At 44.5% G+C, this 18,640-nt stretch overlaps 1 protein-coding gene across 5 annotated transcripts in view; it reads left to right on the forward strand.

Moving 5' to 3' along the window:
• met (MET proto-oncogene, receptor tyrosine kinase) overlaps positions 1-18,640 on the forward strand; it is a 106,774-nt gene that overhangs the window by 64,374 nt on the left and 23,760 nt on the right. For all 5 annotated transcript variants that reach the window (XM_069903869.1, XM_069903871.1, XM_069903870.1 and 2 more), the window contains 7 exons: positions 3,052-3,186; positions 4,991-5,158; positions 6,600-6,760; positions 8,723-8,834; positions 9,951-10,087; positions 12,701-12,865; positions 12,952-13,051. In XM_069903869.1, coding sequence (XP_069759970.1) covers positions 3,052-3,186; positions 4,991-5,158; positions 6,600-6,760; positions 8,723-8,834; positions 9,951-10,087; positions 12,701-12,865; positions 12,952-13,051 — 978 coding nt within the window. The remainder of the gene's footprint in view (positions 1-3,051; positions 3,187-4,990; positions 5,159-6,599; positions 6,761-8,722; positions 8,835-9,950; positions 10,088-12,700; positions 12,866-12,951; positions 13,052-18,640) is intronic.

The following is an 18,640-nucleotide window of genomic DNA, read 5'->3' on the forward strand; positions in this document are numbered from 1 at the left end:
TTCATTTGAATGATCACTATTTCCTTCTTATGAAATTCTAGGCATCTAATACTTGATGTACTGATGGGGGAACAATGTAAATAATGGTTTAGAAATCATGTTCTTTGTCTATCTATATAGATATATCTATATATTAAAAGACAAGGCAAAATGACAGTTGTGCATTTTTAAAAAGGTATTTGCAATTATTTTTTAGTAGAATTAAAATGGAAAATAATTAATTAATTGTGTTGTTCATTACACGGTTAAGCGATTTATGCCTGAAATTAAGTGCCAATTTAATGTACCGTAATGTCAGGGCTTTGCAGAAAGTGGAATTAATTTCAGAAGCCATGTCACAACAGAAGATTACATTTAGCACTGCTCAGAATGTATGAATTTCTAGTTATAGACTTAAAAACACCAAACAGTTTTAAGCTTTTAAAAAATATTAATTTTAAATTCAAAGAATGGAGTTGAATTATAAAATGATGAGGTGACCAATTTACCAAAGGTTAGGACTATGGTTTGCTAGGTTACATAAAGGCCCCAGTGCTCAAAGACAATTTTGCTGATTGATTTATTCAATATTCCTCATAGAAAATCTACAATGGGAATTAAAAGGACAGACTAGCAATTTAATATGACTAACTCTTCAATCTTGACTCCGTGAGAGTGGTTGGGGTGGGGGTGAATGTTGGGGGAATCCAATAGGATAGAAACTAAGCTTTAATATCATAGTTTCACAGAGAAGGCTTTGGGGTCATCAATCCGTGTTGGGCATATATTTTCTGCAACTTTGAATCCCATAGTTGACACAAATCTGTTTAATATCATTCTGAAATCCATTAAGGTTTCTTGATCCATTACCATTGTAATCTATTTCACAATGAAAAGTGGCTGCTATATTTCTTGTTTTCTTATTTGTCTGCAAGCTGCCCTCATACTGAAAAGCTGTCAAAGGTAGTTTGGAATCAAATACCTTCATATTTTATTTTGCTTAGCTGAAGTAAAATGCTATCATCATCTTAAGGATCATCCGGCTTCTTCTTGCAGCACTTTCTGCACTGTCGCTTCCTCAAAAATTGTAGCTAGGGCAGGGGTGGGCAACCTTTTTAAAACTTACATACCATTTTAAGTATTCCCTATGCCATAAGTGCTCTGTGATTAGTAGCATGGTAGGTGAGTGGAAAGAAAAGGTTTGCAAACCACTGTTTTAATCGTACCTAATTGACTCGTGATGTTCACGGTTTCTTAACTCCAAAGGAATTGGGCCAATGACAATTTTTCTCAAGCAAAATATTTCAGTAACAATTGGGTCTAGAGCAAAGGTTTTCAACCTTCCCTTCTCACTCACACACCACCTTAAGTAATCCCTTACTAATCACAGAGCACTATTGGCATAGGGAATACTTAAGGTGGAATATGAGCTAGGGCATGCAAGAAGTGGTCAAACTCAGCGTGGATTTGAAAAAGGGAAAATCAGAGTTGGCAGTTTTTCATGAGAATGTCTGTCCTTAAGTTGAGTATAAATTTTCTTTCCGTTAAGATGAAATTTGAACTTGCCCAAGAAAATTATGAGGTCAGGGTCACTGGATATTGCTACTGTGATACGGAACCACCATCATTCCACATCCATAAGCAGCTGATATCTTGATGTCAGAGGAGCTGGTGGAATCAGATACAGCCTCTACATTTAAGAAATATTTAGAAAGGCTCTTAGTATAGCCAAAGTGTAGAAGAATACAGACCTAAAGCGGGCAAATTAGATGGGCTGAAGGATCATTTTCTGTGTGTACAACTCTGTGTCCACACTGCGCAAAAGTCTGCTGTGTTTGGTTGGTGAGATCTCAATTAGTTCATTTCATTGAATAATTAGAAACAATATATGGTGGTGCAAGACTCGTGAATTCAATAATTGATTTAAAGGTTGACTAATTATGATCCTTATTCAGATACATTTGGGATTTATCTAAGGCCCATGTGTCAGGCTTGCTGCTTCAATTTGCCCTGCACACCACTGCTTTCATAACCTTCCCCCATGTAATGGAAATTAAACGTTCTTCTATTCAATTTCCTACACCTCTACTTGATAGCCTTGTCAGCAAATCAGGGGGCTCAAATACTGATCCTAATCGCTGGAATATTGCCTGATTACAATCCTTTCTTCAATTGTAGCCTTGACAAATCTTTTATTCTAACAGAGTTAAAATTGCTTGCCCAAGGCACCCCAGTTATTTGTAAGATTTTGGCTTCCATATGCCTTTTCCCTATTACCACCGCAAGTTCTCCAAAGTTCCAAGGTAATCCAGCACTTCAAGCACCTGTGGACATTTGAGTTTCCTGTGGTCATGGCCTGCAGCAGGAATTTTGAGTCTTCCTTTGTTTCTTAAATATAGTGGCTGTATCTGATTCCACCAGCTCCTCTGACAGCAAGATATCAGCTGCTTATGGATGTTGAATGATGGTGGTTCCGTATCTCAGTGACACCATCCAAACCAAATCCCCAAATGAAGAGTGACCACATACAAAGAGTGGTCGGCGCAGTTAGTGCAGTGGTTAGTGCAATGCTGTTACAGTGGCAGCGACCAGGGTTCGAATCCGGTGCCAACTATAAGGAGTTTGTACATTCTCCCCGTGTCTGCCAAGATTCCCTACAACACATCAAAACATACTGGAGGTGTAGGTCAATTGGGTGTAACTGAGCAGCAAAGGCTCATGGGATGAAAGGGCCTGTTAACCTGCTGTATGTCTAAATGTTTTTATTTAAAATTTACATTTTAAATTTAAACATCCCCACAGATTTTATTTCACTATAATAGGTCGCAGGAAAACTACTCCAGGTTCAGAGAAGGGATCCTTAAACCAGAAATCCACTTGGACTCTTGCTTATCTCTTGGCTGTGGAGAGACTTTATTACTGCAAAGTATTTGTCTTTTTATGAACATGACTAGAATGGCCAAAGGAGCCTCTTTCTATGATGTAATGTTTCATGGTTTTATGGTCATTTTGTAACACTGCACTGATAAATCAAAGCATGTTTGAAAATTGCTTCTACTATTATCATTGCAGGTGGTAATTTCACGAGCCGAGCGTTTGACACCTCATTTCAATTTCCAGCTTGATTCTAGTCCAGTGTCTCCTGAAGTATTGGTTGTACAATCTGGATCTGAAAATGACTACATCGTCATCATTACAGGGAAGAAGGTAAATATTGTTTATTGCCTCCACAAGGAAGTTTCTGAAGCATTTTTATGCTACCTTCAAATGTTCGCTTTAATAATGCAACTGATGTGACTGACGGTTGGTCTGATTATCAGGAACACATGAATAAAAACCAAGTGTTAGAAATAGGCAGTGTCAGTGGGAGAAAGAGAAATAACATTTAAGATCAGAAGGAGGAAAAATATAGAATTCCAGCATGTTTTAAGTTAAACGGTTAGAGATGAAGGCTCTCTTGAATACCTCTTCCAGACAGATTAGTGACAATAAACAAGCCTTTTCCACTCTCTCTCAATCAGCACCAACTTCATCGACATCAGCAATTTTTTTTGGCTCTGGCCCCCCACCCCCAGGACACAGCTCAATTCACAGAAACAGTATATACATTTCACCACAATGGGCCCCCTTCCCTGTGAATCAGTCAAGTTTTGGTTTCTTCTGTTCTTATCTCATATTGACTAAATAAAAACACAAAAAAAATGATATGTAAGGTGAAAATAAGCCTTTTACATAAATGTGCTATGGGCCCCCACAGTCATTTAGATTGACACATGAATATGCAGGAAAAACACAGAAATACTGGAAGAACTACAAGACATATGTTTCCCTCCGACTTCAGCAGGGACCACTCCCTCCCTGACTCCCTTGTTCGATCCTCCCTCCCCACCAATCGCCTCCTTGGCACCACTGTGACTGTGGGAGATCCTCCACTTGCACCCAGACATCCTCCTTCACCACCATTCGGGGCCTCAAGCAGTCCTTCAAAGTGAAGCGATATTCCACTTGTGAATCTTCAGGCATCATCTACTGCATCTGGTGCTCCCTGTGTTGTCTCCTCTACATTTGGAGAGACTCGACACAGTCTAGGAAATCATTTTGTTGAGCACCTCAGCTCTGTCCACTGTAATGATATGGATATCCAATTGGTCACCCATTTCAATTCCCCATCCCATTCCCTTGCTGACATGTCTGTTCATAGGCTCATGCAATGCCAAGCAGAAACCACCCCCAAATTGGAGGAGAGGCACCTCATCTTCGGTCTCGGAACCCTCCAACCAGTTGGCATTAACATTGACTTCTCCAGTTTCCATTCCTTCTACTTCCCCCGCCCCCGTTACCTTTCCCCCATCTCTCTCTGTCTCTGTCTCTCTTCCCTTTTCCCTCTGTCTCATTTCACAGAGCCAAAGTCGATTCTCTCCTCCTCGTATCCTATCCAGTTAACACCTTTTGTTAATCTAGACTCCTCCCCCAGCCAGTCTTCAGTCCTTATTCTGTCACCTTCCTGCTCTTTGTTTCTACCTTGAAGAAGGGCTCAAGCCCAAAACGTCTGCAATATATATTTACCTCCTGCGAGATCGGCTAAGTTCCTCCAGCATTTCTGTGTATTTCACATGAATATGGATGATGTGCAGGTAGATTTAGTTTAACTTGACATCTGCAATGTTCAATCTGCACTATTTTACTTACAGGGGTATGGGACTGTTGGGAAAATTGGCATGGGCTCAATGGGTTGAATGGTGTCTCTGTGGCAAGAAAGTCTGAGAAAATATGAGTACATTTCAGTAATCACACAGCATCAGTAGAGCCTGGTGTGCTTAATTTGTCCCTGACAGCTCACAATATATTTGGAATGTTACAATCAGTCAATATTTAATGTGGGATGGATTAATAGCTTACTTACCTCCTTTGTTAATGGATTTGGAAGGCTTTTATATTGATGTAATAAATTCCTTGTTTGTTTGAACGTTAATTGTACAATTTTTTTAAATTATGTTTTTTTTCTCACTAGATAAGCAAATTACCTTTGACAGCTGCAAGGTGTGACCACTTCTTGTCGTGCAGTAAGTGTTTATCAGCTCCTTCCTTCATGGGTTGTGTCTGGTGCAGTGGTAGGTGTTCTAGGATGCAGGAATGCACAACTCGCGTGTGGAATATCTGCCCTCCCATTATCAGTGAGGTAAGAATTTCTGAATCTTTTCTGTGAAATATAAAATTGGTTGTTTTGAGTAACATTGATTATAAAATTAGTGGGTTTTTTAAAAAAAATGCATTGTGTTAATTTATTCAAAATTCTATCAAAAATATGACTAAAAATCTAGGCTTGAACTCTTTTTGCACAGTGCAAAACCACTAATGACAGAAATGGATCCAAAATACAACCGCTTCCAGATTCCTGTACATTAACACTGCCTCCTCTCTACACATGAAGTGCACACACCTAGCCAAATGTCTTGAAAGTTCATTTACCCATACTGCACCCTCAAACACTCCAGTTGTGATTGAACTTCTCTGCAAAACCTCCTATGTTTTGCTATTCCAATTCTTAATTTTTTTAATCAAAATCTCTTAATCAGGCTTACAGATAAAAAATAACTTGTATTAATCTCCATCCCTTTTGTTTCTAAAACAGAAAAAAATGAGCTCGACCTTCCTATTTTAGCGTTGTTTTCAGAGCCTTATAAATTATCGTTTAATTATATTATATTACTCTTTTAAAGTTGGAAGCTTTTGACTTTCATGGTAGTGCAGTTTAGTAATGTGCTTGTGAGCCCCACGTTCTGTGTTCTTCCTCCTACTTGTATTTTTTTTTAATTTTGTGCCCCTTTCCCTTTAAAAAGCTGCTGATCGATGCTTTTAATAACGTGAGTAAAAAGGAAAATAACTGGAAGAGTGCTTCATCTACTGCTGAGTTTCAATTATCCCACTCAATTATCTCCCATCACCCAAGAATCTTTACTAACTTGCACACTTACATTTAGATAGCAACTCCGCTCTCTTGTGATCCGTCCTATAATGGAGTCAGGATGTACGAGATGATTTCAGGCCAGACCAGAGGATTGACTGATGAAATATTGTTCTTCAAGTTTCCATTTGCATCTTGTTCTAATGGAGGCCAAAGGTAGCGGCTGTCAAGAAATGTGTGAGATCTCATTATCGTGCCCAGAACGGAGCATTTGGCAGGTCATTTGGCCTGTTATTTCAGCCAGTTATTTCAGCCAGTAATATCACCAATGAATGGCCCTGGTTGTCCATTCTGTCTCCCCTTCAGATTTTATATCATCATGTCAATGCCAGAGCATCAAATTTCTACCTCCAGTGATAGATTGTCCTCTCATCGCTTGCTGTAACCCTTTCATTGGCTCGAGTGATTCCTGTGGCTGGTCAAATTTTGGAGTGGTGCACTTCAACATAGAAATCATCATAAGGAACAATGTACTTGCAAAATCACTCATATTCATGTCCACTTGTTCTAGTCCCCTGAACATTAAATTTAAAAGGGATCATTTAGCATTCCCAAGAATTTAATGTTTTTGGACATTCTTTGTCTTGCATTTTTATTTGTCCTGAATTATGACTCAGAGTTGTACAACCATTCTTCTGTGAATGGTCACTTTCAGATCTCCCCACAAACTGCACCCTTGGAGGGCGGAACAAGGTTAATCATTTGTGGAAGGAATTTTGAAGCAATGAAATTTGGTAAAATAAGTGCCAAAATGACTGCCATCAGTGCCGGAAATACTGCGTGCAAATTGGAGGCAAATAGAAGCAACAGGACCAGGTACGGTGAGGGTCTGCAATTCTGGCTAAGTAGTGATCATTTCAGAATTTTTGTTCTAACCCAATGGGGATACATGAACCTACCTTTGAATCCAATCGCATGTCTTATTTCAAGCTTACAGATGGAAATGCCAGCAAGAAATTGTTGTAACATGGCATTAAAATCTATTTCCCAAAGATAAGTGAGTGTCACTTGCACTTGGGATGGCTTGTTTAGTGTTTCAGGTCTGATTTTTAACTTTGCGTCTATCCCTGTTTTGGCTGTTGTGGGAAGGGAAGGTTGAGAACCACTGCTCTAGATCCAATTGTTACTGAAATATTTTGCTTGAGAATAATTGTCATTGCCCCATTTCCTTTGGAGTTATGAAACCGTGCACATGACGAGTCAATGAGGTACAATTAAAACAGTGGTTTCAAACTTTTTCTTTCCACTTACATACCATCTTAAGCACTCCTTTACTAATCACAGAGCGCATGGCATAGGGAATACTTAAGGTGTAATGTGAGTTAGGGGAGCAGTTTGAAAGCCACTGATTTAGGATATGATGGCGGTCGACCATAGGCAGGTGAAAACAATACCAGGTTCAAGGATCCATAGGAAAGCTGCTGGGAGTTGGGATCAAATCACAAATGAGTCACCACAGCATTGAGGGCCGAAGGAGACCAGATCATTGGAGGAATTTAAAGAGGAAATAGATAGGTTTCTAATTGGTCAGGATATCATGGGACATGGGGACAAGGCCAGAACTTGGAACTAGATGTGAGAACAGTTCAGCTCAGAGGAGGTTTCACAGAGCAGACTCGATGGGCCAAATGGCTTGTTTCTGTTCCTTTTTCTTGTGATCTTGTGATTTAAGTTGTGGGCAGTCTGTAGTCCTTATCGCAGCCTAACAAGGTCGCTATGCTGAGCTTCTCCAGCATTGTGTTTTTACTTCCATCACGGTGTCTGCAGACTTTCATGTTTTACTCAAGGTCACTATAGACTTGCCCTATCCTGGGATAAATCACACTTCTCAACTGATCCCCACCTAATGAGTTATCCTGGTGCAGGGGACTATTCTCTAATTTCCACGAACAGAACTGCCTGGTTCCTGGTTACATATCCACTCTACCAGCCTTCTGAGTTCAGGACAGAATGAACATGGTGACATTTAAGTGATACCCAAATTACATGTGTTGGCACTGTTATGAATCATAGTCTTCAAATCTAAGCCCCTCATGCTCCATTCACCCCACCCTAGATTAACATAAACCTCCTTCCCTTCTCCTCCTACACACTATTTTGATATTATTTATCCCATCATACAATGTTCCCCATTATCATGCTTGAGTCCCTTTCTAACCTTACTTCTACAAACTGCCTTCCTTATAGTCAGTATTTTCTGTTATCATTTGATCTGTCTTAACCAGCCTCCATGTATTTTTCACATTCCTCACTTCCCCCCACCTCCTGAAAGTGTAACCCTCTACTGTGCCTTCAGTCCTGAGGAAGCCTCCCTCATCAAAACATTCATTTATTTCTGCTTCCACTGTTGACTCTTAACTAGCCGAGTTCCTCCTGCACCTTCTGTTCTTGTGGCATTTTTCCCCCTCTTTGAAGTCCTTTAATATCTGCAGCAGTGATTGCCCTCATGCAATTGAAGACTTTAGATTTTGAATACTTTCAAATGAAGATATTGAAGGCAAATCCATTTATCATGCATTTCTATATTTAAGTAAGCAGGAAGATCCATGGCCACTCAATTTCTCTGAAAGGACTCCTGTTTCTCTTTCTTGTTTTAATAATGGCACTGGATTACTTGCTGACTCTTTGCTTGCCATTGGATTTTTGTATAATTTGATTCTGTGACAGTAAATTCTATCCCGACTCTCAACATGGCAGGATATAAGGAATAATGAAACTATATCAGTATGAGAATGTTATCTGTTTTGTAATGTCAGTTAACAAACTTTTTTTTTAAAGACTTCTTTGCACATTGGAAGCTTTTAATGCCACACAAGATTATAATCCAGTCTATATTAATTTAACGTTGAACAGAAGTTTGACAACACAAGCAATTGGCTTCTCGTTTGTGGTAAGAAATCTTGTTTTCTCATTTTGTTATAATAATAATCTTAAATTTCTGGAATGTGATCATGCTGATAAATTATCTTAATTGTAAGCAGAGCTTTACTGGACTCTCTTTTGAAGCATTATTTGGCAGGTTAGCACCTTCTCGCATTAAGAAATATTTTTCAAGCATTCTCTTCTAAGATTAGCTGTCATGTATTTGGCTCTGCTTAAATCTGTAGGCAACACATGCAGAGCTATCATCCAATCTGTTTTTCACATATGGTCATCTTTCTCTGGAAGCTGAAGTACTGCAAAATTTGTGCACACATCAGAGATTGAAAACCTCGATGTTAAGATTGCCAATTAAAAATATGTTCAAACTTCAGATGAGATCTCCACTAATTAGAAAGTTATTGGCTAAATGAACACATGCAGCTGGAAGCTAGTGAGTGTGCCATCCGAAGTAAAATGGATTTATTTTTTTAAAAAGTCACTTGAACCTACCATGAAACTGGCCACATTTAATGGTCATTTGACCAAGTCACCCACCTGTAAATCTAATTAATTGGCCCAAATCCTGTGCAAGAAGAGAAAATGACGATGCATAAAAGATTAGACTCTCGGGATTTATATTTCTATTCAGACTTTTAATATAATTGACTAGTTTTGAGGAATTGTTACAGAAGCCCCCGAGTCATTTGCAGGTAAAGATTTTTCATAATTTTGAAGTGTAAAGTTTTGAGTAACTGGTAATTCTGGTGGTCAGAACTGTCTCTGCAAAGTTTCCTCTTCATGCTAATCTCATCATTGTTGGTCAAAGCTGAGGCTCAGACATAACCACATGCTTCATTGCCCATGAATTAGAGAGGGGAAAATCAATGACTATTTCCTGCTGCAAATGAGGAATGTGTTGTCTATTGTCATGTAACCTAATGAAAGCTGGCTTGTAGGCCCCCTTGAGGAGAACAGTCACTAGGCGGAGCACCATAAAGTACTGCCTTCAGAAGCCAAAGATTGATGCGCAGATACAGACACACCTGTAATGGGAACATGGTGGGCGACAGTTCAGATCATTTTCTGTAATCAGTGATACCGAGTTTGACGCTTTTTTTTGTTGTTGCTTGGAATGGGCCGACAGAATCCAGCTATTACTCGCATCTCTCCTGCGCATGGTTCAAAGTCAGGAGGAACAATCCTAACAATTATGGGAAAATACCTGGACAGTGGAAGCAGACGGGAAGTTTTAATTGGAGGAAAAGTGTGTGAGCTGAAAAGGTACGTTTTTCTTTTTTTAACTTATTGGGGTTTACAAAATAAAAATTCTGGAGTTCAAGATCTATTTAAAAGCCTCTCATTTAGATTTGCTTCAGTTGTTGCACCAGCAAAATATTATGGTTGCTGTAAATCTGAAACCTAATAAGAAATTCAAGAAATACTGATTGACCTGAAACCTTAACTCTGAATCTTCTTCCAAAGAAGCGTCCTTATTCCAGTCATCATGTGTATTGGTTGCCATATAATTTTGTGATCTGTTGAGCTACAAATGCCTGAACAGAGATGCAGATTTGAGGATCAGGGGGTTTTGGAAAGTGTACGATTTATCACAACTTGATCTGTCGGACAGCGAATTTTGTGGCCACTTGAACCACTGTTCAAAAGTGGAATGCCAATGCTGGCCCAATGGCTCCACCTACTGTTCCAGCAGAGGGCTGTCACAAATGACCCAAAATACAGAGAGAGTTATTTTTTCATTCATGTGAAAATCTAAAATTCTGCTGATTCTAAAGTGGACAAAGAAAATGCTAGGAATTCTCAGTAGGCCAGGCTGCATCGGTGGCAAGGAGAGCAGAGGCAGCATTTCAAGCTGAAAACCCTTTGTCAGAATATTTTTAATTCAAACCTATGTCGGCTTAAGAATGTTGAAAAATGTTTAGTGTGCCTTGTAATCAATGAAATCCAGGGTAAAACACTCTGCATGAATCTGTAAACAAATCAGTGAGATCTGTTGACTGAGAGTTTATTGTTTTATGACAAGAAATACAAGGCTTCTCTGGAAAAGGTTCTGCTGTGCTATTTGTTGATTTCTTTTTAATCTAGCCTTTTTCTTCTACCTTTACTTCGATTTTAACTGCTACTTTTCTTCTTTACTGCCACAGAAAATCTGCGGCCTTCTCTGTGTCATCTGTTAATCAGAATGCTTCTGCAGATTTTATAACAATGACAGTGTATTCAATGATTTGGATGTATGCACACACGTGCACGTGTCTGTGTGGGTGTGCAGGCATGTGCATAAATGTTTTCAGATATTGGCAGTATTTATTACATTGACCTAGAAAATTCATCATGTTTGCACATTCTAAGGTTTAATTTGATCCCCAACCCAGCTGCTCACCATGATTCTAGAACAGGGCCCCCTCAACGTTTTAGGCCATCGACCCCTTTGTGGAGTCCTTGATCCCTCATTGACTCCCCAGCCACCTAAATGTTCTTTGTTTGTCTGGGTGGGTGGGGTGGCAGCTCTGAGCAGGGAAGGAAGGGGGATTGGCAGCACAGTCCTGGAGGTGGGGGGGGGGGTGGGGGTTGATGGCATTCCTCATCCTCCTGTTTGCTCTCAACTTATTAGATGGCTAAAGCCAAATACAACATGGCAGCCATCGAGGCCAGCTCCCACAAAAGGCTGATCGTCAACGCAAGATGTTGGCCACCCCCTACCATAGGCGCGATCTTCTGTAGATACTTTCAACCCCAAAAGTTTATTCGACCCCCTTTCAACCCCTAGGCATTTATCATCCCCTTGGATAGTCCCATCAACCCCCAGGAGTCGATATCAATCTTTTGGGGACCCCTGTTTGAGAAAATGCACTGTTGGAATTATTTTCCAGATCCAGATCCACGTGCAGAATCTTCTAGAGAGATGGAATCTTCTAGAGAGATGGAATCATTTACAATGCAAGTTTTGGTATAAATTGCTCAAAATTCCCTTGTCAATATGAGGCCTACCTGATGACCTAAGTGCTCTCTTCCTCAATCACTGATTGAAGTCCAATAAACTAAAAACCCTCCAAGCCCTGATTGTATCAGCAAATAAACCCCCTTTTGTGGTGGTACACCACTGGCCTACTGCAGGGGGCAACCTTTGTACCTGCAGGAGTGTAAGGGGACAGGACAACACCTGGCCGGCTGTCAATCAGTCGGCCTGAAGGGATCAATCCCCACCCGGTCGGGTGTCAATCACCCTCCGGGATATAAACCTGCGCCAGCCTCCCGAGGCCTCACTCAGAGTTGCTGCAGCCACAGCCAGCCTGGTTCTGTGGAAGTCTTTGTGGATTAAAACCTGTTGTACAGTCTTTATCTTTGTGTGTGTCTGATTCTGGCTAACAGTGCACCACCCCCTTCAACCCACAATCTTAGCTATAATGAACCACACTCACACAAAGCAAGCATCAAAGACCGTGAAGCATAGGAATGAAGCAAATCCATCTGGGCATCTCAGTGCCAGCTTCCTGGATTTGAATCTCACGCTGTCTGGAAGGAGTTTGGACTTTCTCCCCATGCCTGCGTGGTTTTCTCCCACCCTTCAAAATGTAGGTGAATTGGGATATTTGGGGGGGGGGGGGTGCAAGGGCTCATGGCCTGTTACAGTGCTGTATATTTTAATTTTTTTAATATGTAATTTAAATTTTAAAAGTCAGTGGTCATGCATCAAAAGAGGAAAAAAAACATTTCTTACTTTTGGTTTTCTGCCTGGCCCCAAATGTTGGTCATTCACAGGCTCAGAAATGGACCAGGAATTTTATTGATTTCTTTGGTTTCTGTGTTTCCACAGGGAGTCGACTCTTAACCCAACCATTCATGCTCTGTTGTTTCTTCTCACCACATTTATTCTAGCATTTCCACAACAAAGATTGAGTGCGCAACTCCAGCCCACGATTCCCTGCTGACGTATTCTGTGGTTTTGAAAATAGATGCCGCCATCCGCGAAGTCAAAAATTATTTCATGTATGTGGAAAACCCTTCCATCACTGATATTTATCCAGTCTGGTCATTCAGCAGGTGAGACGTAGTCATTTCTCTACCAATTTGTATTCCTTTCCAAGAAGCGTACAATACTACATAGTGACATGTTTCTCTCTTTACAGTGGTGGTAGCACAGTGACAGTAAAAGGAATTAACTTGAATTTTGTGCAGTCGCCCCAGATGGTGATCACTGTAGAACAAATATCAAAGACTTTTCATGTGGTAAGTGTTAAATTCACTGTTAGTTGACATAACTTGCCCATTTACCCAGCAAGATAGGAAGGAAACTGTGGCAGTATACCATTAGGCAGGCGAACTGGCCCTGCTTGTAATCCACGGGGCAGCTGGCCAAAATGGCGCCGTCGGTGGGGGGGGGGGGGGGGTTTCCCCTTCTTCTCAGCACCGGGCTCAGAAGCACGCGCTGGGGGACCACGTGATGCCTGAGTGACCTCGGCGCCCCCAGCATGGTTCTCAGCCAGGTCCGGGTCCAGCCTGACAGCCAGCAATAACCAGTTTTTCTGCACACTGAGCTCAACCCGTCTGGTTGTGTGTTCTTTCAGTAGCAGTGTGGCTGCCGCTACAACTGATGACCCCGACTGGTTCAAATGTCTTTGAACCCAACATGAGCAAACCTGGGATTAGTGCTATAGCCATCAAGCTGCCTGACTTCTGGGTCCAGGAGCCGGAGACCTGGTTCGACCACGCGGAGGCTCAGTTTCACCTCCGCCAGATTTCGTCCAATGTGACCAAATTCTACCATGTGGTCACCGCCCTGGACCAGGCCACCGCCAAACGTGTGCTGCACATCATTCAGCACCCGCCTGCTGAAGATAAATAAGGGACCATCAAGCGAGTGCTCACCGGATCCCTTGGACTATCCAGGTGTCAGCATGCCACTCGGAATCTGCACCTCAACGACTTGGCGGACAGGTCCCCGGTGGAGCTGATGGACGAGATGCTCATGCTCATGGGTGATCACATCAACTGCCCACTCTTTGAGCGAATTTTCCTCAACCATCTGCCCGACGACATCTGGCCATTACTGCCCCAAGAGAGCTTTACCAACCCGAGGTAGGTTGCTCAGAAGGCCCAAGAGCTATGGCTCAAGTGATTCCGGGAGGGCTCGGCGGTCCAGCAGGTCACAAGGCACGGGCATGACCACGCCAAGCCTGCCCCTAGTGCTGTGGTAGAACACCCAGCCCCTGAAGGGGCCACCAAGAGCATAACCAAGGGCACGGCATCCGCTCCGGGCCTCTGCTTCTACCACCAGCGCTGGGGAGCCAAGGGTCGGAAGTGTCATCAGCCTTGCTCATTCCAGGGAAACGAGCAGGCCGGCCGCTGTTAATGACTGCAGGGGCTGGCCAAGGACACAGCCTCCTCTACCTTCAGGACTCAGTTAGCAGCTGGCGCTTCCTCACTGGGCCCCAGATCAGCGTCATTCCCGGCCATGGCCATTGAGTCCAGGAACTGACCCCAAGGACCTCCCCTCCGTGCGGCCAATGCAACAGAGATCCGGACGTATGGGAACAAGACAGTCCACCCAGATTGGCCAGTGAAAGTTCTCATGGAGGTTCACCGTCTCGTCCTTTCCAATCACCATCTTGGATGCCGACTTCCTCCTTGCCCATGGCCTCCTAGTGGACATTCGAGGTAGGCACCTGGTAGACGCCCGGACTTTCCAGGCCGTTTGCCTCGATGCCTCCTGCACTGAGCAGCCGCAGATGGCCACGATTAGCACGCCCAGAGACGAGTTCCAGTGAATTCTGGATGAGTTCCCGCTGCCTCACCATGCCACGGGTTCACGCCAAGGCACGTCAGCTCCTGCCTGACAAGCTCCAGGTGGCGAAGGAAGAGTTTTCGCATCTGCTGGAGCTTGGGATCATTCGGCGCCCAGACAGCCCTCGGCCTCACTGCTCCACCTGGTCCTGAAAGCCTCCAGTACCTGGTGCCCCTGTGGAGACTATCGACAGCTCAACAAGGTGACAGTTCCTGACCGTTACCCCATCCCTCACATCCAGGACTTTACAGCTAACCTGCATGGTGCAAGGGTATTCTCCAAGGTTGACCTAGTGCGTGGGTATCACCAAATCCCAGTGCACCCTGAGGACATACCCAAGACGGCCATCATCACCCCCTTTGGCTTGTTCGAATTCCTTCGTATGCCGTTCGGGCTAAAGAATGCCACTCAGACCTTCCAGTGCCTCATGAACTCAGTGGGCAAGGACCTGGATTTCGTCTTCATTTACTTGGATGACATTCTCGTTGCCAGCAGGGATCGGGCGCAACACAAGGCTCACCTGCGCGCCCTCTTCTCCCGGATGGCCGACTTCGGCCTCACCATCAACCCAGCCAAGTGCCAGTTCGGGAAAGAGTCCATGCATTTCCTGGGCCATACCATCATGGCTGAAGGAGCCACACCCACTGCTACAAAGGTCATCACTATCAAGGAGTTGCCATGCCCAGACAACCTCAAAGGACTGCTGGAGTTCGTGGGTATGGTCAACTTCTATAACTAATTCATCCCAGGAGCCGCACACATCATGCAGTCGCTATTCGCCCTCATCACAGCCAAGGCTCACCTGGACCCCAGAGGCCTGCAGTGCATTCGAGGCCAACAAGGAAGCCCTTGTGAAAGCTACCATGCTCGCCCACCTGCACACCTGGCATTCTTCAGCCGGCTTCTCCACCCACCAGAGCGCAAATATAACACCTTCATCCATGAGTTACTATTTCTTGGAGAGGAGGACTTTTACCATCTTCACTGACCATAAACCACTCACTCAGGCGCTTGTAAGGACAAAGGATCCCTGGTTGGCCCGCCAGCAGCGTCACCTCTCCTTCGTGTCGGAGTTTACCATCGACCTTCGGCACAAGGCGGGGAAGGACAATGTGGTCGCCGATGCACTCTCATGACTGGCCATCTGCGCACTGACACCCGACCTTGACTTCGATCAGCTCGACCGGGACCAGAAGTCCGAGAAGGAGACTTGAGCTTCAGGACTGCCATCACGGGCCTGCAGTTCCAGGACCTCCCGGCTCCTAGCGGTGAGGGCACCTTCTCCATGGGAACTCTGCAACCAGTGGTTCCCCAGCAGTGGCACAGGCAAGTCTTCCACCATATCTATCAGGTCCACGATCCATATGGTGGCATGGGCTGTGGAAGCAGATCACGGGCTGGGCCAGAACATGCACCCAAGGTACACAGGCACACCAGGGCGCCTGTGCGAGAGTTCGACCACGTCCGGGAACAGTTCAGCCACATTCACGTGGACATAGTCGGGCCCTTACCATTTTCCCGGGGCAACACTGTTACCTGTTCACAGTGGTAGACCGCACCACTCGTTGGCCCGAGGTGATCCCGATGCTGGACGCCTCCACGGGCTCCTGCTCCCAAGTGCTGTTGCGCAGTTGGGTCGCCCGGTTCGGCGTTCGAAATCACCTCACCAGAGATCGGGGCACCCAGTTCACCTCTGCGCTCTGGGCATAGCTTGCCAACAGGTTGGGGATAGAGCTACACCGCACCACGGCCTATCACCCGCAGGCCAATGGGCTGGTTGAGCATCTGCAGCGCCATCTTAAGTCGGCACTTATTTCTCAACTCACCGGTCCCGACTGGGTGGATGAACTGCCTTGGGTGCTCCTGGGCATCCGCTCCATGCCCAAGGAGGATCTGCGGGTGTCATCAGCTGAGCTGGTCTACGGCACACCGCTGGCACTGCCTGGTGAGTTCATCAACACACCTCACAACCCCCAGCGGTTCACGCACAAGCTACTTCTCCATCTCCGGGCTTACTTGGACTCCTTCGCACCCCCACCGCCGCCCAGACACGGCACAAGGCCATTTTACGTGCCCAGCAAGTTGCACTCCGCAGAATACGTTTTTATTCGGCGAGGCCCGCCCGCGACACCTCTGCAGAGACCTTACAGGGTTGTCCAGCATTCAGTGTCTACGTTCACACTGGACATCGGCAGCAGACAGGAGCTGTTTACTGTTGTCAGGCTGAAGCCAGCTCACCTCGGCCCCACCGAACCAGTGATTGTGGCCCAGCCCAAGAAGCGAGGCCACCCAGCTAAAAAGGTCAATGGTGCCGGTTCTGGGGTGGGGGGGGGGTGTGGCGACATGCCACTAGGCAGGCGAACCGGCCCCGCTTGTAATCCACGCGGCGGAGCAGCTGGCCAAAATGGCGCATTCAGGGTTTTCCCCTTCTTTTCAGCACTGGGCTCAGAAGCCCGTGCTGGGGGACTACGTGACGCCTGAGTGATGTTGGCGTCCCCCAGTGCGGTTCTCAGCCAGGTCCAGGCTGGGAGTATAAGTCCAGCCCAACAGCCAGCAATAAACTAGTTTTTCTGCTCACTGAGCTCAACCCGTCTGGTTGTGTGTTCTTTCAGTAGCAGTGTAGCTGCCACTACAAAACAATATTTCCCTCTGTCCTCATTCACAGGGCCAAAATCGATTCTCACTTATCCTATCCAATACAGTTAACACACAAGGTCAGTGTCAGAACAAGTCTTAACGGGGGGCATTAGGGTAACCGCAGGAGGTGCAATCTTAGCGGAGGGGAGGGTGGTGGTGCCTACCTACCATGAACCTCCTCCGTGCGCCCTTACCTCCACACATGTGATGCTAGGGATTCTAATGACTCGGAGGGGTCACAATACCTCATTTTGGGGGGCAATGGCCGCATACAAATGGGTGATGCACACGAGTGCTCCCCCTTGGCGCCGGCCCTGAGTTTACACCATTTTATGGCCTGAACTCCTCCCTCAGCCAGCCTTGTCTTTGTTCTGACACCTTCCTGTTCTTTGCTTATTCCTTAAAGAAGGGCTCAGGCCTGAAATGTCAGTGAAATATCTTTACCACCTATGGACGCTGCGAGACCGACTGAGTTCCTCCAGCATTTTTGTGTGATTTTACGACAATCGCAACATCTGCTGGCTTTTGTGTTTCACACATATGTTGGCTGGTCAACAGGTGGATTCCTTGCAGCTATTTAATGGCAGAAAGTTACTCAAACCTCATTTTCCCTTGACGACATATTTCCAGAAGCTTTACCACTGTTAATTTTGAATGGTGTACTGACAACAACTGTGCATTCAATATCACCAAAACCAAGGAACTGATTGTGGACTTTAGGAAGGTAAAACCAAAGGCATATGATCCAGTGATCATTGGGGGATCAGAGGTGGAGAGGGTGAGCAAATGTAAATTCCTGGGAGCCACCAACATGCTAATGTCACCCTGAAGAAAGCACATCAGTGCCTCTTCATCCTCAGGAACTTGCAGAGGTTCGGTATGACATCAGAACCCTTTACAAACTTCTCCAAATGTGTAGTGAAAAGTGTGCTGATTGGCTGCATCATGGCCTGGAATGGAGGCATCAAAACCTCCAAGTGGAAAGCCCTGCAAAAGGTAGTAGACATCCCCAGAACATCACAGACAAAATTCTCCTCACCACTGGGAAAATCGACATGGAAGCAACAATCATCAAGGATCCACACCACCAGGACATGCTCCATTCTCACTGCTGCCATTAGGGAAAAGGTACAGGTGCCACAAGACTCGCCCCACCAGGTTCAGGAACAGCTGCCACCCCTCCACCATCAGACTCCCCAACAACAAACTCAATCAGGGATTTATTGAATATATTTTTTTTCTGTATTGCACAGTCAGTTTGTTTAATTTTTTTGGTTTACATTTCTCTCTTTTGTATATGTATCTTTTCTTCCTGAGTACATTTAACAGTTACCGATAAGTAGAAATTCAGCCTGGCCTGCAGGAAAATAAATCTTTGGGTTGTATGTGGTATCATG

The sequence above is a fragment of the Narcine bancroftii genome, chromosome 11, assembly GCF_036971445.1.
Source record: "Narcine bancroftii isolate sNarBan1 chromosome 11, sNarBan1.hap1, whole genome shotgun sequence".
NCBI lineage: Eukaryota > Metazoa > Chordata > Chondrichthyes > Torpediniformes > Narcinidae > Narcine > Narcine bancroftii.